This window comes from Dipodomys merriami, unplaced genomic scaffold (genome assembly GCF_024711535.1).
Source record: "Dipodomys merriami isolate MVZ:Mamm:240054 unplaced genomic scaffold, mDipMer1.0.p SCAF_62, whole genome shotgun sequence".
In the NCBI taxonomy this organism is placed as follows: domain Eukaryota; kingdom Metazoa; phylum Chordata; class Mammalia; order Rodentia; family Heteromyidae; genus Dipodomys; species Dipodomys merriami.
The window spans coordinates 1433227-1456286 of NW_027206202.1; the positions used below are offsets into that span (position 1 = coordinate 1433227).

General features: G+C 46.4%; 1 protein-coding gene across 1 annotated transcript in view; it reads right to left on the reverse strand.

Moving 5' to 3' along the window:
* LOC138814968 (integrin alpha-L-like) overlaps positions 1 to 19315 on the reverse strand; it is a 41040-nt gene extending 21725 nt beyond the window's left edge. Inside the window, exons 1-13 of the mRNA XM_070004130.1 lie at positions 19180 to 19315; positions 17626 to 17728; positions 15824 to 15918; positions 15653 to 15720; positions 12904 to 13021; positions 12655 to 12785; positions 11079 to 11224; positions 5405 to 5537; positions 5113 to 5263; positions 3450 to 3523; positions 3237 to 3369; positions 483 to 634; positions 46 to 183 (exon numbers count right to left, since the gene is read on the reverse strand). Of these exons, the coding sequence (XP_069860231.1) occupies positions 46 to 183; positions 483 to 634; positions 3237 to 3369; positions 3450 to 3523; positions 5113 to 5263; positions 5405 to 5537; positions 11079 to 11224; positions 12655 to 12785; positions 12904 to 13021; positions 15653 to 15720; positions 15824 to 15918; positions 17626 to 17728; positions 19180 to 19234 (1497 nt within the window). The 5' untranslated portion in view covers positions 19235 to 19315. The remainder of the gene's footprint in view (positions 1 to 45; positions 184 to 482; positions 635 to 3236; positions 3370 to 3449; positions 3524 to 5112; positions 5264 to 5404; positions 5538 to 11078; positions 11225 to 12654; positions 12786 to 12903; positions 13022 to 15652; positions 15721 to 15823; positions 15919 to 17625; positions 17729 to 19179) is intronic.
* Positions 19316 to 23060: the final 3745 nt, after the last annotated feature.

The window sequence follows — 23060 nt, forward strand, 5'->3', positions numbered from 1 at the left end:
GAGGCCGGTGCATCTTTCTGCTTCTCCCAAGGTCCTGGTTCCCACCTGTTTTCTCTGGTAGATGAACACTCGGCCTCCTCTTTGCTCCCCATAGAAGAAGGGGGCTCCGATCAGCAGCAGCTCTGCCTCTCCATCTTGGTCCATGTCAATGCTACACAGCTCCCCACCAAAATAAGAGCCAATCTGTAGGGAGAGGAAGATGACTGTGGAAGAACTGCACCAACTCCATTTTTCCCATCGTTCAGAGGCAGGTTAAAATCCTGGGTTTACCCTGAAAGCCTATGGGAATTAAAACAAACTAGGCTCTTGGAGGTCCAGCTTCTTAAGAGGGAGTGTGGGATGACCAGGTTTACAGAGGGTTCTGTGAGCAGCACCTGTGACAGGACTGACATGCAGAAAGGGGACAGGGGTTTGAAGGAAATGGGGAATGCCCCCGTGCTACACTTGCCTTAACCGGCAGATGGCCCTTGGGCTGTGTTTACCTGGGTTCCGCTTATTTTCTGGACCTGGATCCAGTGTTGCCCATCTTTTGGCTCTTGGAACACCAGCACCTGACCCACGTGCTGGTAACGGGGGGCTCCGGCTGCCAGCAGCGATGTGGGTCCTCGGGAAGGCAGCCAGGTCACTGTGTAGCCTGAGAAAGAGGAGAGAGAGAGAGAGAGACAGACAGACAGACAGACAGACAGACAGACAGAGCACCTTAGAAATGCAAAGGACTCTGACAGAAGTTAGCACGCCAAGTAAAAGGTCTAAGGAATCAAACTCATAATCAAGATGCCTGCAGGTCTCCTGAGAAAGAAGTCACATGCTCTCAGCAGCTGAGGTCCTAACCTCATGGCCCAATGCTGCACCCAAACTGTGAACCAAAGGAACAAGGCACAGTTCACCTGAGGGCTGGTAAGGGAGATGGCATGGACTTTTAAAAAAATAATTAAGGGAGCCGGGCGCTGGTGGCTCACGCCTGTAATCCTAGCTACTCAGGAGGCTGAGATCTGAGGATCGCGGTTCAAAGCCAGCCCGGGCAGGAGAGACCGTGAGACTCCTATCTCCAATAAACCACCAGAAAACCGGAAGTGGCGCTGTAGCTCAAGTGGTAGAGCGCTCGCCTTGAGCTGAAGAGCTGAGGGACAACGCCCAGGCCCAGAGTTCAAGCCCCACGACCGACAAAAAAAAAAAAAAAAAAAAAAAAAAAAAAAAAAAATAATTAAGGGGCTGGGAAGGTGGCTCAGTGGTTGAGTGCTTGCCTTGCATGCATGAGGCCCTCGGTTTAATTCCTCAGCACCACATAAGCAGAAAAAGCCGTAAGTGGTGCTGTGGCTCAAGTAGTAGAGTGCTAGCCTTTAGCTGAAGAGCTGAGGGACAGAGCCCACGCGGAGTTCAGGCCCCAAGACTGACATAAATAAATAAAAATAAATAACTTAAATGAGATGTGGGAGAACAGTAGAAAGGGTGGTATTGATCAAGATGCATTATACACCAGACACCTGTGGCTAGCTACTCCGGAGACTGAGATCTGAGGATCACAGTTCAAAGCCATTCCGGGCAGGAAAGGCCATGAGTCTCTTATCTCCAATAAACTACTCAGAAAAAGCTGGAAGTGGCAGTGTGGCTCAATTTGTACAGCACTAGCCTTGAGCCCAGAGAGGTTCAGGGACAGAGCGCAAGCCCTGAATTCAAGCCCTAGGATCGGTTAAAAAAAACAAAACAAAACCCAAGGTGCAGTATACTCATAATCTGACTTTTGAAACTGAAACTCTTTGTACAAATACTTAAATTAATTAATTAATAATAAAATGAATTTGACATATTAGGAAGAACACCAAACTGATGTGAATATTAAAAATAAATCAGGTGCCAAGTGTGGTGGCAACACATGTCAATAATCTTGGGATTCAGAAGACTGAGATAGAAGATCTCAAATCTGCTGGGCACCGGTGGCTCACACCTATAATCCTAGCAACTCAGGAGGCTGAGATCTGAGGATCTCAGTTCAAGGCCAGCCCAGGCAGGAAAGTCGGTGAGACTCTTATCTCCAATAAACCACTCAGAAAACCAGAAGTGGTGCTGTGGTTCAAGTGGTACAACGCAAACCCCACGACCAACAAAAAAAAAATCTCAAATTTGAAGCCAGCCTAGGATACACATCCAGACCCTGTTTAAAAAAAAAAAAAAAAAAAAAGAAGCCAGGCACCATTGGCTCATACCTGTGATCCTAGCTACTCAGAAGGCTGAGATCTGAGGACTGAGGTTTGAAGCCAGCATGGGAAGGAATGAGACTTTTATTTCCAAGTAACCTTCAACAGTACCATCATGTGGCAGAAAGATGCAATAGCAATCATGGATTGACCATACCAATTTCCTCTATGCTCAACATCAAGAGAACCACTTCATTTATTTATTTATTTATTTATTTATTTGGGTCCGGTTGTGGGGCCTGAACTCTGGGCCTGGGCGCTGTCCCTCAGCTCTTCAGCTCAAGGCTAGCGCTCTACCACTTGAGGCACAGCACCACTTCTGGCTTTTTTTCTTATGTGGTGCTGAGGAATCGAACCCAAGGCCTCATGCATGCAAGGCAAGCGCTCTACCACTGAGCCACCTTCCCAGCCCCAAGAGAACCAATTCGTTTTGTTTTTATTTGCAAAATGGCTTCACAATATATATAACCTAGGCCGATTTCTAACTCACAATCCTCTTGCCCTATCCTCCTGAGTGCTGGGATCACAGGCTTGTGCCACCATACTCGGCTCTAAATAACTTCGTTCTAGGGGGTGGGCGGTGGTATACGAGGGCTTGAACTGGTTTCCTGTGTTTTCCACAGACTACCAAGGCTACCACTCACAGACTTCCATGATCCTCAGATCTCAGCATCCCCAGTAGCTAGGATTACAAGCATGAGCCACCATCACCTGCCTTTCATCATTAATTAATTAATTAATTGCTTTTGCCAGTCATGGGACTTGAACTCAGGGCCTGGACACTGTTCCTGAGCCTCTCTCTCCTCAAGACTAGCACTCTACTACTTGAGCCACAGCACCACTTCTGTCTTTTTCTGTTTATATGATACTGAGGAATCGAACCCAAGACTTCTTGCAGGCGAAGCAAGCACTCTACTACTAAGCCACATTCCCAGGCTGCATCATTATTTCAACAGCCAATCAGAGCAATACTCTGGCTCCTCCAACCAAAACACAGCAACCCTCCCCCCCAAAAAAAAACAAACACAAAAAAGTACTTACCCAAATAACCCTCTTTTGCTTCTTGTGTCAGGGGTTCATTCCCAACAAACATGGCATCCTGAAGGTCTTCCTTCAGGTCCAGAAAGCCCCCGGCCCAGTCCTTGGCTCCAACTGCCCCCACGACACCATGGCCCTGTCCAGGAAAGGAGGTGAATGGGTCAGAATCCTCCTGAGCCAGCTGAATCTCGGTGGCATACCACAGCTCACATTTACCTTGCTGAGGTCTGCGCTGATGCCGCTGGATGACAGCTCCATGTTGAAGGATGTCAGGTCCCGTCTGCTGGTGCCTGAGGGACAAGGTTAAGGAAAAGACTGGAACCAAGGAGCAGTAAGAACAGTGATGCCCTTGGGAGCATGAAGGGGGAAGGACAGTCAGCATGGATCATGGTACAAAGAATGAATGTGAACCTTGGAATCAAACAGAAGAGGGACACGAGGGATGTGACCTTCACACCGAGGGGCTTTCCCCTGTCTAACTCCAGGGATACCAACCGTCTGAGATGTAGCCCTCAATTTCTGTTCCTACCCAGGCTTCCCATGTCTACAGATGGCAGCCCCCTCCCCACCCCCCCACCACCCATCACACCTACAAAAGTTGCTAAGAACCCAGAATCAAGCATGCTTCTGCCTTCACCACATCCTGTCTCTAGTATACCAAATCGTAATGGCTCTGTCTTCAACGTATGCCTGTCTAAACAGCATGTTTCCTCCCCTCTGCCGGAGCTAGATCTAAAATGTTTGATAAATGATACCAGACACTAGGCACTCACACACAGTGAGACCAATGGAGGACACACTTAGGGGAGGAACACAAAGGTACAAGGCCACTGTTTCTCTGATCATCTAAAATAATAACTTATTGAATGAACTCTAGGAAATGGAAACAAAATAATTTTTTTTCTTTTTCTTCTCTTTGTCTTGTTTGTTCTCCCCCCTCTATCTTTGGGACGGTAAGGGGGCACAGAAATGGGGAGACAGAGGGTGAACAAATGCAGCAGTGTGCCCACTAAGACACTATGTTGAAAATGAACTATACAACTTGTGAGTGGGGATGGGAGGGGAAAACTGAGTAAGAGTGAGGGAAGGAGTGGCACTGTCCAAAAAGAAATGTATTCATGGGCTAGGAAGGTGGCTCAGTGGTAGAGTGCTTGCCTTGCATTCATGAAGCCCTGGGTTCGATTCCTCAGTACCACATAAGCAGAAAAACCTGGAAGTGGCACTGTGGCTCAAGTAGAGCGCTTGCCTTGCTGAAAAGCTGAGGGACAGTGCCCAGGCCCAGAGTTCAGGCCTCACAACCAACCAAAAAAAAAAAAAAAAAAAAGAAATGTATTCATTACCTGATTTATATAAAGGTAACCCCCCTGTACATCGCCTTTATAATAACAATAGAAAAAAACCAACAAAAAAAAAAAAGATATACCTATCTAGCTCTCTGATCATCTGCACTACCATCACTTGGGTCTGGATCCTCTTTCTTCTCTTTCTATCTGTCTCTGTCTGTGTATCTCTCCCTCCCTCCCTCCCTCCTTCCTCCCCCAACCTTTTTTTTTTCTTGTGCTGGTACCAGGGCCTGAATTCTGTGCTTCATGCTCTTTTTCAGCTTTTTTGTTCATGACTGGCATTCTACCACCTGAGACACACCTTCAGGTCTCCCCCAACCCCCCCCCTTTTTTTTCCCTAGAAGAGCCTGGAAGTCTTTTCTGATTGGTCTGGTTTTAAATCACCATCCACAGTCCTCCAGGTCTTAGCCTCCTGAGTAGCTAGGACTGCAGGTGTGACCTGCTAACATCCAGCTCACTGTCTTTATCCAATGTGAATATGAGCTACCACCGAGCATTCTACCCCAGGCCCCTCTCTCTCAGGGTCTGACACGCACCCTCGATGTCATAGATCCGCCTTTGCAGCTCTGTGAACAGATCTTTCAGCTTCTCAAATGTGTCCAGAATCTTTACAAACTCCTCTATGGGTTTGGAGGCGAATTTGTGCAGTGTCTCCTGACTCTCTGTGGTCTTAAAATGCCTTCCAACCTGTGAGAGAGTGAAGACTGAAGAGCTGACACGTCTCATGGTCACAAGAACTTAGCTCAGGGACAAAGGGGACCCAGGGGGCTGGGGGCTAGGAGAGAAAACAGTGAGGTAGGAGCAGCTGCAAGGGCCTGGCGCCCATACCCCAATGATGTAGCGGATGATGTCTTTGGCCACATCAATGTTACCAGTGTCAGTGGCCTCGCCGTCAGTGATGATGATGAGCACTTTGGTGGCATCTGGCCGGGCCCCCAGCTCTGGCCGGAACACCTGTGTCCTGTGTCCAGGAAAGGAGGTGTCTGAGAGACTTCCCCAAACCAGGCCTAAGGTCCCCCACACCCTAGTCTTTACATCATTGTCTTGCACACTTTTGCCATTCTCCTCTGAGCCCCTTCTGCTGCTGCCCCCTTCCCTCAAGGCAAGAAAGCCAATGGGCATCCCAGAGCTCATGGGTAGCAAAGATGAGCATTTTTAAAGAAGTGACTCTGGGGCTCTATCTCCTCTCCATCCCAACCATGCCCTTTCCAATGATCAGCCTTTCACCAGCTGGAGATGCTCTCTATGGGAAAATCACCCCCACACAACTGGGCTGGGAAGCCAAGGGAAACTGAGTCATCCTTCCAGAGCAAGCATCTTCAGCAAGCAGCTGCTCACGCCTGTTAACAATTCTAGCTACTTCAGAGGCTAAGATCACGAAACTCTAAATACAAGCCCAGCCTAAGCAAATACATTCTGAAGGACTCCATCTCAAGCAATTTAGAGTTGGAGGTGGTGACATTCCATCCTAGCTACAAGAGAAGTATAAACAGGAGGATCATGATCCAGGCTGGCAATAGCATAAACAGGACGCTATTTGAAAAAGAAGGAAAACAAAAAGGGCTGTGGGTGTGACCCAAGTGGTATAGTGCTTGTCTAGCAAGCCCAAGACCCTGAGGCTAAACTCCAATACCACTAGAGGTGGGGAAGGGAAAGAAAAGATCAGTACACATGATATAAAATAGATTAAGGCTCAGGCTGGGAAGGTGGCTCAGTGGTAGAGTGCTTGCCTTGCACGCATGAGGCCCTGGGTTCGATTCTTCAGCACCACATAAGCAGAAAAAGCCGGAAGTGGCACTATGGCTCAAGTGGTAGAGCGCTAGCCTTGAGCTGAAAAGCTGAGAGACAGTGCCCAGGCCCAGAGTTCAGGCCCCACGACCGATGACAAAAAAAAAAAAAAAAGATTAAGGCTCAATTCCTGCCTTGTCCATGGTCTCCTGAGCAAGTCAGATTACCACAGCTCTTACTGGGAACAGCAACTAAGCTAAGCACCTGACCACAGATGTCAAGACCTGCTATCAAGACCTCTGGCTTCAGCCAGGCACCAGTGGCTCATGCTTGTAATCCTAGCTACTCAGGAGGCTGAGATCTGAGAATCACGGTTCAAAGCTAGGAAAGTCCGTGAGACTCTTATCTCCAATTAACCACCAGGAAACCAGAAGTGGCACTGTGGCTCAAATGGTAGAGCACTTACCTTGAGCTGAAGAGCTCAGGGACAGTACCCAGGCCGAATTCAAGCCTCATGATTGACAAAAAGAAAGGAAGGAAGGAAGGAAGGAAGGAAGGAAGGAAGGAAGGAAGAAGGAAAGAAAGAAAGAAAGAAAGAAAGAAAAGAAAGAAAGAAAGAAAGAAAGAAAGAAAGAAAGAAAGAAAAGAAAGAAAGAAAGAAAGAAAGAAAGAAAGAAAGAAAGAAAGAAAGAAAGAAAGAAAGAAAGAAAGAAAGAAAGAGACCTCTGGCTTTGTCTCTGGTATACAATGTTTCCCCAGCTCCCATCCACATGGACACGGTCTGTCATGGACCCCACTTGTGGATTCCTGCCTGGCTCAAAGCACAACTGTCTTTCATGTGCAGTTTTTAGTAGCTTCCTAACTGGCCTCTTGCCCCCTTAGCAATCTATTATCAACCCTGAAAAGCTCTTGATTCACTCATCTCCAATTAACCACTAAAAATCCAGAAACAGTGCTGTGACTCAAGTGGCAGAGTGCTAGCCTTGAGTGAATAAGCTCAGGGATATCACCCAGGCCCTGAGCTCAAGCTCCAGTACTGGTACACACACACACACACACACACACACACACACACACACACACACACACACACACACACACACACACACACACACACACACACACACACACACACACACACACACACACACACACAGAAATTCTTATAGACTTAGGCAGGAAAGTCTATGAGATTCTTTTCTTTTCTTTCTTTTTTTTTTTGTTGGTCATGGGGTTTGAACTCAGGGCCTGGGCTCTCCCTGAACTTCTTTTTTTTTTTTTTGTCGGTCGTGGGGCCTGAACTCTAGGCCTGGGCGCTGTCCCTCTGCTCTTCAGCTCAAGGCAAGCGCTCTACCACTTGAGCTACAGCGCCACTTCCGGTTTTCTGGTGGTTTATTGGAGATAGGAGTCTCACGGTCTCTCCTGCCCGGGCTGGCTTTGAACCGCGATCCTCAGATCTCAGCCTCCTGAGTAGCTAGGATTACAGGCGTGAGCCACCAGCGCCCGGCTTCCCTGAACTTCTTTTGCTCAAGGCTAGCAAGCTACCACTTGAACCACAAAGCCACTTAGGGTTTTCTCTGTTTATGTGATACTGACGAATTGAACACAGGGCTTTATGTATCCTAGGCAAGCACTCTACCACTAAGCCACATTCCCAGCCTCTAACTTTCTTATGCATTCTATTTTCTACATTCCTTTCACCTACTGAAATGTCAAGCTCCAGAGGGCAGGGATCTAATTATATGTTTCATCCCATATTCTGATGCAGTCTTCCCAGAATTTAGAATATGGCAATCCACCTTCCCAACACACACGGGCTTAAATCCAGTCTGCAGCATGTTCTTTTTATGTCTACAATCTAAGAATGGTTTTTATATTGTTATAGGATTATAAAATCAAACAAAGAAAAGTATGCAAGGGAAGCTATGTGTAGGCAGAAATGGCTATAAAATGATTCCTATCTGTCTCTCTATAGAAAAGATTGGTTGATTCCTAGCCCAAAGCCACTCAGTCAGAAGGGTTGATGACCTAAGTTCCCATGATTGCTGCTTTTTCCTCCCACAATTGACACTTTGTAAGAGTCTTCTCACCTCCTGTGACCCCTTCCTCTATGAACTTAATTGTTTCCTTTCTTGTTCTTCTTCTTTGTCTGCATCCTTTTGGTACTAGGGTTTAAACTCAGGGCATTCAGCTTACTAGGCAAGTTCTTTTCTGCTGGAGTCAACCCTCAGCCCTTTTTGCTTAAGTTATTTTTCATATAGAGCTCGGGATTCTGTCCAGGACTGGCCTCAGATTTCAATCCTTCTTTTTCTTTTTGTTCAGTTGTGGGGCCTGAACTCTCTGGGCCTGGATGCTGTCCCTCAGCTCTTCAGCTCAAGGCTAGCACTCTACCACTTGAACCACAGTGACACTTCTGGCGTTTTCTGCTTATGTGGTGCTGAGGAATCGAACCCAGGGCCACATGCATGCAAGGCAAGCGCTCTACCACTGAGCCACCTTCCCAGCCCAGATTTTAATCCTTCTATCTCTACCCACTGGGATAACAGGCATGAACCACCATGCTGTTTTTACCCTGGTCTCAAATAAAAATCTTGCTATCTCTGCCTTCTTAGTAGCTGAGATTATAGGTGTGAGTAATCTGCCCACTTGAGAAAAGTTTATTCTATGACTTCTTTCCGCAGAAGTGGGACACCAATTTTGACCTGTGTGTTATGTGACTACAACATAAAGTGGATGTAGGTCAGGACTGGGTGGACTCTGGACATTAAGATTTTCTATCCAGGGTCTGGGAAGGTGGCTCAGTGGTAGAGCGCTTGCCTTGCATGCTTGAGGCCCTGGGTTCGATTCCTCAGCTACCATATAAGCAAAAAGAAAAAAGCTGGAAGTGGCGCTGTGGCTCAGGTGGTAGAGCGCTAGCCTTGAGCTGAAGAGCTGAGGGACAGCACCCAGGCCCAGAGTTCAGGCCCATTACCGGACCCCCCCCCAAAAAAAAGATTTTCTATCCTGGGGCTGGGAAGGTGGCTCAGTGGTAGAGCGCTTGCCTTGCATGCTTGAGGCCCTGGGTTCGATTCCTCAGCACCACATAAGCAGAAAAATCTGGAAGTGGTGTTGTGTCTTAAGTGGTAGAGTGGTTGCCTTGAGCTGAAGAGCTGAGGGACAGCACCCAGGCCCAGAGTTCAGGCCCCATGACTGGCAAAAAAAAAAAAAAAAGATTTTCTATGCTGGACACTGGAATTGAGGTGTTTCATCTGCATTGAGGAACTGACTGCTAGGTTTGTTTGGTTTGATTTCGTTTCTGTTGGTCCTGGGGCTTGAACTCAGGGCATGGGCACTATCCGGTGAGCTTCTTTTGCTCAAGTCTAGCATGCTACCACTTGAGCCACAGCTCCACTTCTGGCTTTTGGGTAGTTTATTGGAGATAAAAGTATCACCAACTTTCTTGCCTGGACTGGCTTTAACTGTGATCCTCAGATCTCAGCCTCCTGAGTAGCTAGGATTACAGGTGTGAGCCACTGGCAGCTGGTGAGGTTGCTAGTTTGTGAGTAGATATAGCTTCACCATATTCCCACCAGGGCTGTTTACAGAGAGAGTGAATGACATGGATCTGACAGACCAGGTAAACCCCAGACTAGCAGGAAAAACACATGGAGTCATGAGAGGTATAGCAAACACTGTTTGCCTTAAATTGAACTATGTGAACTTGACAAAGGAGAAAAACTGAAACTTTTGCTAGGGGGGCAGTCTTGGGGTTTAAATTCAATTGGATTTCTTGCTCATGGCTGGCACTCTACCAGTTGAGCCACACCACCAGTCCAGCATTTTGCTGGTTAATTGGAGATAAAAGTCTCATGGGCTTTTCTTCCTGGGCTGGCTTTAAACTAATATCCTCCAGGTTCTTAGCCTCTGATGTAGTTGGGATTATAGGTATGTGCCACCAGTGTGTGGTGATCTTTTCTTCTAGTTTATAACTGAATGTGGGGGGGGGGGAGGGAAGGGGGGTTGTAAGATGAAATGAAATATAAATTATCTTCTCCCCAAATCAGTCTCAGTTCCCATGGCTATTTTAATATTGAAAAATAAGGTTTTATTTTAAGTTTTTTCCTTTTGAGATGGGATCTTTTTTTTTTTTTTTTTTTTTGGTTAGTCATGGAACATGAACTCTGGGCCTAGGCACTGTCCCTTAGCTCTTCAGCTCAAGGCTAGCGCTCTACCACTTGAGCCACAGTGCCATTTCCAGTTTTCTGATGGTTAATTGGAGATAAGAGAGTCCCACATACGTTCTTGCCCAGGCCGGCTTTGAATCTCGAGCCTCAGATCTCAACCTCCTGAGTAGCTAGGATTATAGGCATGAGCCACCAGTGCCCAGTTTGAGATGGATCTTAATGTATTGCCCAGACTGATCCCAAACTCTTGGGTTCCAGTGATCCTCCTGTCTCATTCTCTTGGGCAGCTGGGACTATAGACCTGTACCACTGTATTTGGCTCAAGGCAGGTTTGGGGTATTTTGCTGTTGCTATTTTAACAAAGTCTCCTTTCATAGCCTGCTTCAAACTTGCTATATTGCCTCGGCTGGCCTGGAGCTCACAATCTTTTTGTCTCAGTCGCCTCAGCTGGGACGTCAGGTGTGTGCTACCATGCCTGACACCTTCCCTTGAATTCACACAGTAAAACTTACCCTCAGTGTAGTGATCTACATTCTACATCATAGAGCTGGAAGAAGCTACTTCCCACACACCAAACAAATGGCCCTATCCTCTCTTCAAATGAAACTCACACGGCATAGTTGATGGCACCAAAGGTGTTGGTCAATTGGCCCATGTGGGTTACACTGGCGAGCAGTACATCAGGGTCTTTCAGTTTAACATAATCTAAGAAATTAAATTCCGTTTTGTAGGATGTGGAAAATTGAACAGCAGCAAACTAGGAAAGAAAGAAAGAAAAAAAAGCTACATTGTCTCAGATTTTTTGCCATTTGTCTGCTCCAATCGCTACTTCTTCTGCAAGACCCAACTCCACATCCCTGCCTTAAATCAATTATTCTTTGGAAGATGAAACAAAATACAATAAGAGTGAGAACAAAAATCTTAGGCTGGGAATGTGGCTTAGTGGTAAGCTAGGCAAGCACTAGCATGCATGAAGCCCTGGCTTTGATTCCTCAATACCACATAAATAGAAAAAGCTGGAAGTGGCACTGTGGCTCAAGTGGTAGAGTGCTAGCCTGGCGCAAAAGAAGTCCAGGGACAGTGCCCAGGCCCTGAGTTCAAGCCCAAGGACTGGCAAAAAAACAAATTCTTAAAAACATCTGTTTCCCTGTGCAGAGCTGTGTGCTAAGCTCTGGGTCTCTGCACTTGTCTACCTCACCAGTATGGGGTAGCGCCCAGTAGATCCATGTGTGTGAGACAGACCCCTAAGCAGAGGCTAGGCTAGGTCAGAATTTCATCTCTGAACATCTGGAATGTGAAGAAGGAGTTGGTTGAAAGGAAGCTAAAATACTCTTGAGGAACTCATGTGAACTTAAGAGCTTTCCACAGGCCCATGTTATCCAAAGCTGAGGGAGACAATTGACAAAGATAGCAAGAAAGGGAAGAGGGAAACAGAAGCACAGAAGAAACAGAAATGAGGAAGTGGTGCTGTGGCTCAAGTGGTAGAGCACTAGCCTTGAGCTGAAGAGCTCAGAGACAGCACCTAGGCCCAGAGTTCAGGCCCCAGGACAAAAAAAAAAAAAAGACAATAAGCCTATTTAGGCTGGGAAGATGGCTCAGGGGTAGAGTGCTTGCCTTGCATGCTTGAGGCCCTGGGTTTGATTCCTCAGCACCATATAAACAGAAAAAGCCGGAAGTGGAGCTGTTGCTCAAGTGGTAGAGCGCTAGCCTTGAGCTGAAGAGCTGAGGGACAGCGCCCAGGCCCAGAGTTCAGGCCCATGACCAACAAGAAAGAAAGAAAGAAAGAAAGAAAGAAAGAAAGAAAGAAAGAAAGAAAGAAAGAAAGAAAGAAAGAAAGAAAGAAAGAAAGAAAGAAAGAAAGAAAGAAAGGAAGGAAGGAAGGAAGGAAGGGAGAAAGAGAGAGAAAGGGAGAAAGAGAGAGAAAGGGAGAAAGAGAGAGAAAGAAAGAAAGACAGGAAGGAAGGAAGGGAGAAAGAAAGAAAGAAAGAAAGAAAGAAAGAAAGAAAGAAAGAAAGAAAGAAAGAGAGAAATGAAAACAAGACAGAACTCCCTTGTTCTTATCCCAGTCAGAGGTAAAGGTATGGGTCCTACCCTGTAGCGTCTGGCGACCCATCCACACATGCTCCATCTGCCAGTTCAGCTAGGCAGCTACTGCCTGCAACCAAGGAGCCCAACTAGTACAGTCACCTGGTAAGACGTGTTGCTGAGTTTCCTCATCACATCTTTCATGAAGTCCACAATTTTCTGGAATTCACCTTGTTGTAAGCTCCGGGAGCCATCAAACAGAAATACCAAGTCCACTTTGCCTTTGATGCATTCTGCAGAGGCCAGATACAGAGGAACCTGAAGACCCATCTCCAGTGTCTGGCCCACCTGTGCTGCTTCCTACAGAGGAGCAGCTACTTAGAGGTATTGTGAGCCCAGTGGATTCCATACCTTGGTAGCCAGGACGCCCTTGCAGCACAGGTCCCCCCAGATTTGGGGGAAACAGGTAACACAGGCCACTCAGATAAGTATTCTGGTCACACGTCCGAGATAGCCCAGGATCACAGGCCTGAAGGAAGCAAAGGAAAAACAGGTTCAGACTTCCCTTTCTTCTGTGTCTTCTGGGCATCATCAGCATAGAATGAGCCCACTCTGAATCCTGCCCCCCTCCGTCACTTCCTGTACCAATGTTACCAAAGAGAGGCAATTCGGCCTCCATGAGATCTCTCATACTCATCCCTCCATCCCTACTGCCAAGGCTCTAAGCCACAGATCTCACCGCCCATAAATAAAATCTAAACTCCTCACTTCCTCATTGATACTGCGTACAGTGGGGCACCATGCCCTCCCATTCCCAATCACACGTTCTTTTTGTCTTCTTTGTCTCTGTCTCTGTCTCTGTGTCTCTCTGCCTCTGTTTCTGTTTCTCTTCCTTCCTTTCTTCCTTCCTTCCTTCCTTCCTTCCTTTCTTTCTTTCTTTTTTTCTTTCTTTCTTTTTGTGCAGGTACTGGGGTCTGAAGACAAGGCCTGAGCATTGTCCCTTAGCTTTTTCAAGGCAATTGGAGAGAAAAATCTCATGGAGCCAGGCACCAGTGGCTCCCACCTGTCATCCTAGCTACTCAGGAGGCTGAGACCTGAGGATTGCAATTCAAAGCCAGCTCAGGCAGGAAAAATCCTTAAGACTTCTTAACTAACCCCCAGAAAACCAGAAGTGGCTCCATGGCTCAAATGGTAGAGAGTAAGGCTTGATCACGCAGGCCTTGAGTTCAAGCCCCATGACCAATAAGGGGAAAAAAAATCTCACAGACTTTCCTGCCTGAGTTGGCTTTAAACCGCAATGTCAGCTTCTTAAGTAGATAGGATTACAGGTGTGAGCCACTGGTGCCATCAAACATTCTGCATATGTCAAACCACAGAAGACACAATGCTGCTTCCTTTACTTGCAACTCTTTCTTGCCAGCCTGCAGTTCCTAGGCAAGCACTCTACCACTTGAGCCATACTTCTATCCCCTGACTGCAAGTTATAGTGTCTAAGTCATATTATATATATAATAACTTCCTCTATCAAAATCTAGCATAGCTGGGTGCTAGTGGCTCACACCTGTACTCTTAGCTACTCATGAGGCTGAGATCTGAGTTTAGCAGTTCAAAGCCAGCCCGAGTAGGAAAGTCTGGGACACTCTTATCTCCAATTAACCACTAGAAAACTAAAAGCGGAGCTGTGGCTCAAAGTGGTAGAGTGCAAGCCTTGAGCAAAAAGTTCATGGACAGTGTCCAAGCCCTGAATTCAAGCCCCATAATCAACTGGGGAAAAAAACAACCACAAAACAACTAGCACAAGCCGGGTGCTGGTGGCTCACGCCTGTAATCCTAGCTATGCAGGAGGCTGAGATCTGAGGATTGTGTTTCAAAGCCAGCCCAGGCTGGAAAGTCCGTGAGACTCTGATCTCCAAACAGTAGAGCGCTCAAGCAGTAGAGTGCTCTCCTTGAGCTGAAGAGCCCAGGGATAGCACCCAAGCCCAGAGTTCAAGCCCCACAACCGACCAAAAAAATCAACTAGCACAATGCCTGATATCTATCTGGCAGTATCTTCATAAACAAGGTACAGTTAAACACTAGATCAGGCAGGGCATGGTGGTGCACTCAGAAGGTAGAGGTAGGGCGATTACAACTCAAGCATAGCCTGGTCTATATAGTGATTTCAAGATCAATCTGAGCTGTGTAGTGAGACCCTGTGTCAAAACAAAGCCAAGCTGAAAAAAAAAAACTCAAAGCATAAATATATAAACACTGGGACATTAAAAGGTATAGCACCAAAAAAAATCACATTGTATATCAATGATCACATATATTTCATGTTAAAAAAAATGCTGGGGGCCAGTTGTTCATGTCTATAAATCCTAACTACTCAGGGGCTGAGATCTAAACATTGTGGCTCAGAGCCAGCCTGGATAGATAGATTTGAGAAACTCATCTCCAGCTAGCCACCAAAAACCTGAAACTGGGGCTGAGAATGTGGCTTAGTGGTAGAGTGCTTGCCTAGCATGCATGAAGCCCTGGCTTCGATTCCTCAGTACCACATACACAGAAAAGGCTGGTAGTAGTACTGTGGCTCAAGTGGCAGAGTGCTTGTCTTGAGCAAAAGAAGTTCAGGGACAGTGCCCAGGCCCTGAGTTGAAGCTCCAGGACTGGCAAAAAACAAAAACCAAATAAACAAACGAAAAAACCCCCTGAAACTGGGAGTATGTTTCAAGTGGTAGAGCACCAGACAATCAAGAGTTTGAGGTCCTGAGTTCAAGCCCCAGTCTCAGCACACACACACACACACACCACACCACACACACACACACACACACACACACACTCAGCACACACACACACACACACACACACACACACACGGTCAATATAAATAACTCTTGAAGTTAGTAGGATCTTGAAAATAACTGGCTAATAGTTGGTTCTCATCAAAGACTGAATGAAGCTCTCAGATGCCTTTAACCTTCTAAGGAATCTTGAATTTATGTACTTCTTCCCTCATTCCACACATCAATTGTTTATTTTCTCCTGGTGCTGGGATCAGATCCAGAGCCTTGCACATACTCAGCAAGTGCTCCTCTGCTCCCTCTCCCCACCCACAACCTCCTCTTTCCATATTGAGTTTCTTAAGCTCTCTATCATCCCTGTACAAAATTCTTACCAAAAGGCTTCCACGTGTGGGGTCTGCCACCAAGGTCATTCCCAGGTACTTGGAAGTATAGTTGGAACCTGTAGATACCAGAAGGTTGGTCTGGAAGAACTCAGGCAATCCAGGAGTGTTGGGGCCAGCCTCGATTTCCCTGAAAGCCCACTCCTCTCACCAATTACTCACCACTCAGGCTAACTGAAAGACAGTGTTTCCGGCCAAGCTGGCACTGATAGAGGCCTCCAGTGCTGTTCCCCTCACCTGGCGCTCCTACGACAACCCTGAGGAGAAAACTCACCTGAGAGATGTAGTTGCCCAGGCCTTTACCCACCCACTCCTGACTCTTTGGGGCTTCAGATTCCCTATCAAAGCAATACTCCCCCTGCTTTTCGGGAGACCTCCTTAGACTGCTCCTAAGTTCCCGAGAAATAGCCATGTTAAAGTATATTAGACTTTGCCAGAAAAACCACACAGACATCCAGGTACAAAGAACAAAGAAAAGGTTTATTGCCAGTAAAGGGACTGGCAAGACCCCTTCCCACAAGAGAGAAGAGTGAAAAGAAGCGCTGGCTATTGTCTGAGGTGACCTATATAACCTAGAGGTTTAGGAGGGCCTAGAAGGAGCTAGGAGGTGGAGATCCTGGTGTGGATGTGTGGCTTCATCATGGTGGCTAGGATTTATGGCTGCTGCCCAAGTAGTAGATAAGGGGCCTTGCAGTGGCCCAGACCTGAAGGTCACTCTAAGGGGCTCTTGGTGCCTTATATGGTGGTAGATGCCCCAGAGGAGAGCCATCCCAAGGTAAAGGGGGTTGGAGGCTGATTATTTACTGCCTCTTTCAAATGGGTCTAGTGTTCCCTAGGAAAGGAGCATGCCAAGCCATGAGACGAGAACTCACTGGACTAACAAGCCATATGCCTGAATTCTAGAAAGTTAAGGGTCTTTTCCCATGGAAGCCTAGAAAACTTGAGGCCCAGAGAATAATCTGCCCAAGGCTGCTGAGTTGGTTTGTTCAGTCATCAATTCAAAAGCCATTTATGACTTATGTACTATTTACTTAGGCTGGAGTATGCACTAAGAAGAAGAAAGAGGCCAAATCTCTGCCTCATAAAACTCTACTAGAATGTAAACTGGTGTGGTAGTGCACACCTATAATCCTAGCACTCAGGAGACTGAGTTCATGAGTTCCAGGCAGGCCTGGCTACATAAAACAGATCTAATTTTAAAAAGCTAAAAGAAAACATATCAACCATAGGACACACAGAAATGTTTTAGGGGTCATGGTGCTTCTCATTTGGCACTTAAATGACACTTAAGTCCTTATTCTATTATTTGACAGCCTTTCCTGTTTCTAAAGAATGCCAGCAGTAGGGCACAGGTGACTCATGCCTATAAATCCTAGCTAGTGAGGAGGCTGAGATCTGAGGATTGGGTTCAAAGCCAGACTGGGCAGAAAAGTCTGTGACACTCTTATGTGCAATTAAACAGCAAAGAAATAACAAACAAACAAACAAAACTTGGACTGTGGCTCAAGTGGTAAAGCTTTGAGAGACAGAAAAAAAAAAAAAAAAAAAAGCCAAGCAAGAGCTCAAGGCCTGCTGGGCACTGGTGGCTCACACCTGTCATCCTAGCTACTCAGGAGGCTGAGATTGAGGATCACGATTCAAAGCCAGCCCAGGCAAGAAACTCCATGAAACTCATACCCAATAAACCACCAGAAAAACCGGAAGTGGCGCTGTGGCTCCAGTGGTAGAGCGCTGCCCTTGAGCTGAAGAGCTGAGGGACAGCGCCCAGGCCCAGAGTTCAAGACCCACGACTGACACATACAACAAAAAGCGCTCAAGGCCTAGAGTTCAAGCCCCTCAGTACCAAAACAACAACAAAAAGCATGGCTACATTTCCTGGCCGTGTGACATGTAGGCCTGAACGCTGGGCCTTGAGGTTGCACTCTACAGGTCAGGAAGGACTTGAGGGGGCCCCCACAGCTCACCTGTTTCCAACCTGCAGGACTCGATACCCGAAGTGCCTCCCCGCGTGTGGGGAGGAGAACTCCTGCACGTGCCTCACGTCCAGGTTGTAGCTCGAGGCCAACACTGCGTGGGGAGAAAGGGAGATCAGTACTTCCGGTCTGGACAGCTTCCCTGACTCCGGAGACACCTGCCCCCAGCCCCCCTACTGCATTGATACCGCATTCAACACACTCACAGAGCGGGCGCTGATTGGCTGCTGTCCACGCGCCCGGTACCCAGGCCCTCCTCTCCCCGCCCCTCAATCAAGATACACATGAAGGCCTTCAGTGCAGCCAGGTCCTGACCCTCTGGACCCTCAGGACCATGGAGCTCCCCCTTTCTGCCACCCAGGGCTCCAGAAACGCTTCTCAAGGCCTGAGAGAGACACAACTTCTCTTTTGTCCATCAACAAACAAGAAAGAATGAGAAGGTGGAGGCCCTGAGTAAGGAGCCCACAACGGAAGGGCCTGAGGTTTAGGGTGACCATGGTTCCCCGACTTGAGCCCAGATGGGGATACCCCAGATAGGTTGCTCAATCTCATCCACTCCTTCTGGGGGGGACATGGGCCTGAGGCATCTGAGAACACACATATCAGCCTCTGAGATTCAAGACGCATTGTCATCTGAGGCTCTCCCAACCCCACCCCTTCAAAGATGGGTCACTCCCTGAGCCTTTAGATCACACACACACACACACACACACACACACACACACACACACACACACACACACACACACACACACCACACACACACACACCATCTCAGTCATCTGCAAAACTCCAAACTGTTTTCTCAACCTGCCATGCCCCCGAATTTGAACTTAATTCACAGCATCTTGGGATATCAGAACCTTCATTTGCTCAGATGAAGAGTCAGAGGCCTGCCAAAGGGTCTGGCTTAAGACCAATCAGAGACGGAATACCAGCAGGAGCATCTGAATCCAGCATTCTCCTATGTGCTCATTAACTGTCTTAATTTTTTAGTTGTTTGAGACAGGGTTTCCCTATATATCCCAGGCTGACCTGGAACTCCTGATCCTCACACTTTGTCGCTTGAATACTGGGATTACATGTGCCCATTCCATACCTGATTCAGCATCTGCCTTTATTTATCTGATTGTTTGTACCCATCCTGGGGTTCGAACTCAGGGTGTGAGCACTATCCTTGAACTGTTTTTGCTCAAGGCCACAGCTTCATTTTCAGCCTTTTGATGGCTAATTGTAGATAAGAGTCTCATGGACTTCCCTGCCCCAGCTGGCTTCAAACCTTGATCCTTAGATCTCAGTCTCCTGACTGGCTACGATTACAGGCATGAGCTACCAGCCCCCCAGCTCTTCCTTAATTCCCTCCACACTCTGCCTGTGTTTTGGGTGCTGGCTTCCTTTCTTTTCCCTGTCCCTCTCCAGGATTTCTTACACCAATCCACCCCATGAGCAGCCCCTGGTTATTTATCTCCAGATCCACCACAGAGCCCTGCAATTTTCCTGGTCACAAACCCCAGTCCCCTTCCCTTTCTTCCCCCAATTTCCTACCGAACAGAAAGAGACCAGACAGCAGCCGCCTGATGGTGGTGTTACAGGAGTTCATCTTTCCCACACTGGACCCGGGCCTCAGTCTCAGGCCTTTTAGATTTGCTGGCAGCCTACACTGCGTGAAAGAGGGAAATGACAATGCCCTGGGGGCCTCTTGCAATATAGAAATTTCTCACCCAACACCAGACTAGTGACTTTGAGCAGAGGTAGGAGGGGCATGTGTGCCTGTAGTGATTGTGAAACCACTAGGTTCAGAGAGGAAGTGTGAGCAGGTTATAGATATATTTTCTCTGTCTACTTGCAGAGAAGATGACAGTGTGGTGGTTAGGTGGCCGTTTGGGCTCAAGAGCAGCTGTATCAAGTCCCACTAAAAAGTCATCTGAAAATTCTTCAAAGCCCAGTAGAGGGCTGGTCAAGGAAGCTACATCTGTAGTGGAGTTTTACATAGCCATGAAAAAGAATGAGCATGGAGAACAGAAGACAGGGTGAGGGGCGGGGAGATGTAACAGCCCTTATTTTATTTTATTTTTTGTGCCAATCCTGGGGTTTGTATTCAGGGCCTGGATGCTGCCCCTGAGCTTTTTTGTTCAATGCTGGTGCTCTACCTTGTGAGACACTGCTCCATTTCTGGCTTTTTGCTGGTTAATTGGAGATTTTAAAAAAAATCCCATGGACTTTACAGTCCAGGCTGACTTTGAATCTTGATCCTCAGATCTCAAACTCCTGAGTAGCAAGGATTATAGCTACTTGGCATGAGGCAGCTTTCTCTTGACACAGAATGACATTCATTATGCCCTGCTAGGGAAAAGAAACAAGTTACAGAATGGTATATGTCATAACTAATCTTAGTTCTAAACATCACCAACAGAGTCAAATGGATAGAATGGGAGAAAATATTTGCAAGTCATATATATGACATTTTTATACAGAAAATATAGAGAACTCTTCAATTTGAAAACACCTAGTTTTATTTTTTGTTTTTCTTTATAAAATTATGGTATAGGGCTGGGAAGGTGGCTCAGTGGTAGAGCGCTTGCCTTGTATGCCTGAGGCCCTGGGTTCGATTCCTCAGCACCACATAAGCAAAAAGAAAAAAAAGCCGGAAGTGGTGCTGTGGCTCAAGTGGTAGAGCGCTAGCCTTGAGCTGAAGAGCTGAGGGACAGCACCAAGACCCAGAGTTCAGGCCCCATGACCGGACCAAAAAAAAAAAAAATTATGGAATACTTTTTTTAATCTTAAAAATTTCTTTGACTTTAAAAATTATTTTGTGTAACATCTGAATTTATATTATATATCTGTATATATTTAATTTATATATATATATATATATATTTGGGGGGGAATACCGTACAGAGGGGTTATAATTACATGGGCAAGATAATGAGTACATTTCTTATCAAGCATTGTTGCTTCCTTCTTTGTTTCCCCTTCCTATCCCTTTCCACCCTCCCCCACCCCCCAGTATTCATTTTTTTTCCCTTTGTAATTCTAGGGATCAGACCATCATGTCAATTGATAGACAAGTGCTCAACCACTCAGCCGCACCTCAGGCTCTGTTATTTATTCTTTAAATAATCTGTGGTGGGTTTTGTTTTGTTTTAATGAACACAGGGTTTGGGTAGACAGTTCTTTAAAGCTGATCAACAGGCTCATGAAAAAAATGTTTAACGTCATTAGTTATTAAAGAAATGCACATCAATGCCACAGTGAGATACCACCAGCTAGGATGGCTAGAATTCTCAAAAAGGAAAGAAAAGAAAGGGGGCAGGAAGAAGAAGAGAAAGAGAAAGAGAGAGAGAGAGGAACTGATGAGGTTATTGAGCAGTTGGAACTCTGATACAATGACAGAGAGAATATAAATACCACAGCTGCAGCTGAGCTTTGAGGGCTCACACCTGTCATCTTAACTACCACGGAAGCTGAGATCGGAGGATCAAAGTTCAAAGCTAGTCCAAGCAGGAAAGCACGAGACTCTTATCTCCAATCAACCATTAAGAAACAGAAGTGGAGTTGTGGCTCAAGTGGTAGGAGTGCTAGCCTTGAGGCTGAGATCTGAGGATCAGGTTCAAAGCCAGCCAGGTCAGGAAAGGCTATGAGACTCTTATCTCCAATAAACCACTCAGAAAACCAAAAGTGGTATTGTGGCTCAAGTGGTAGAGTGCTTGCCTTGAGCTGAGGAGCTGAAGGACAGGGCCCAGACCCAGAGTTCAAGCTCCACAACCTACAAAAAAAAAAAGCAAGCAAGCAAGCAAGCAAGCAAGCTCAGGGACAGCATTCAGGTCCTGAGCCCCAGGACACACACACACACACACACACACACACACACACACACACACACACACACACACACACACACACACACACACACACACACACACACACACACACACACAAAGCTACTATTGAAAGCATTTTGAGAGTTCTTCAAAAAAATTAACATAGCTTGCAGAGTGGCTCAGAGTGCCAGTTAAAACAGTCACCACTTGAACCAGCAATTCCTTTCCTAAGTATACATCCTGAAGAACTGAAACTGTGTTTATACAAACAGTTATACACAGGGGGAGAGGGCTCAGGATGGAAAAATTGGGAGGAAGTATTCAAAAAGAAATGTACTCATTATAATAAAAATAAATTTTAGGGGCTGGGAAGGTGGCTCAATGGTAGAGTGTTTGCGTTGAATGTATGAGGCCCTGGGTTTAATTCCTCAGCACCACATAAGCAGAAAAAGCCGGAAGTGGAGCTGTGGCTCAAGTGGTAGAGCGCTAGCCTTGAGCTGAAGAGCTGAGGGACAGTGCCCAGACTCAGAGTTCAAGCCCCACGACTGACTAAATAAATAAATAAATAAATAGTTTTTTAAAAGTTATACATAAATGGTAATAGCAGCCTTATTCATCCTGACAGATTGGAGTCCTGGCTCAGTGGTAGCAGTGCCTGCCTAGCAAGCAGGAGGCCCTGGGTTCAAATCCCAGTACCACAAAAAACAAACCACACTTGTGCATCCTGGACAAATACTGGCTATACCCCATATGTGTAGCATCTAATAGATAGATAAGCAAAATATGGACAAATAGATAAATAATGCATGAGTACTCTATACAATATCATATTTGTGCATAAAAAGAATGGAGTAGCTAGTCTCCAGTGGCTCACACCTGTAATCCTAGTTACTCAGAAGGCTAAGATCTAAGTATCTCTGTTCCAAGCCAGCCTGGGCAGAAAGTCCATGAGACACTAATCTCTAATGAACCAGCAAAAAGCTTGAAGTAGAGCTGTGGCTCAGATGATAGAGTCCTAGCCTTGAGCAAAAAACCTCAGGATTAGAGCCTTGACCCTCAGTTTAAGCTCCAGGAGCAGCACACACACACACACACACACACACACACACACACACACACACACACACACACAAAACCACAACCACAACCACTGAATTGTATACCTTGAAATGGAGAGTTTTATTATGTGAATTCTATCTCAATAAAAGAAAATTATTTGTGTACACTTAAAATCTGAAATAATGCTTAACAGACTTTAGTTATTTCTGCAGAATAAGTTTTATTGTACATTTCTCTATTATCTCAATTTTTTTTCTTTTTTTTTTTTTGGGGTCCGGTTGTGGGGCCTGAACTTTGGGCCTGTGTGCTGTCCCTCAGCTCTTCAGCTCAAGGCTAGCGCTCTACCACTTGAGCCACAGCGCCACTTCCAGCTTTTTTCATTTTGCTTATGTGGTGCTGAGGAATCGAACCCAGGGCCTCAGGCATGCAAGGCAAGCGCTCTACCACTGAGCCACCTTCCCAGCCCCTCAATTTTTTTTCTTTCAATGAGGATTATAACTTTACCATTAACCCACTTAAAGCTAGGTGCAATAGGATGCACTCCTG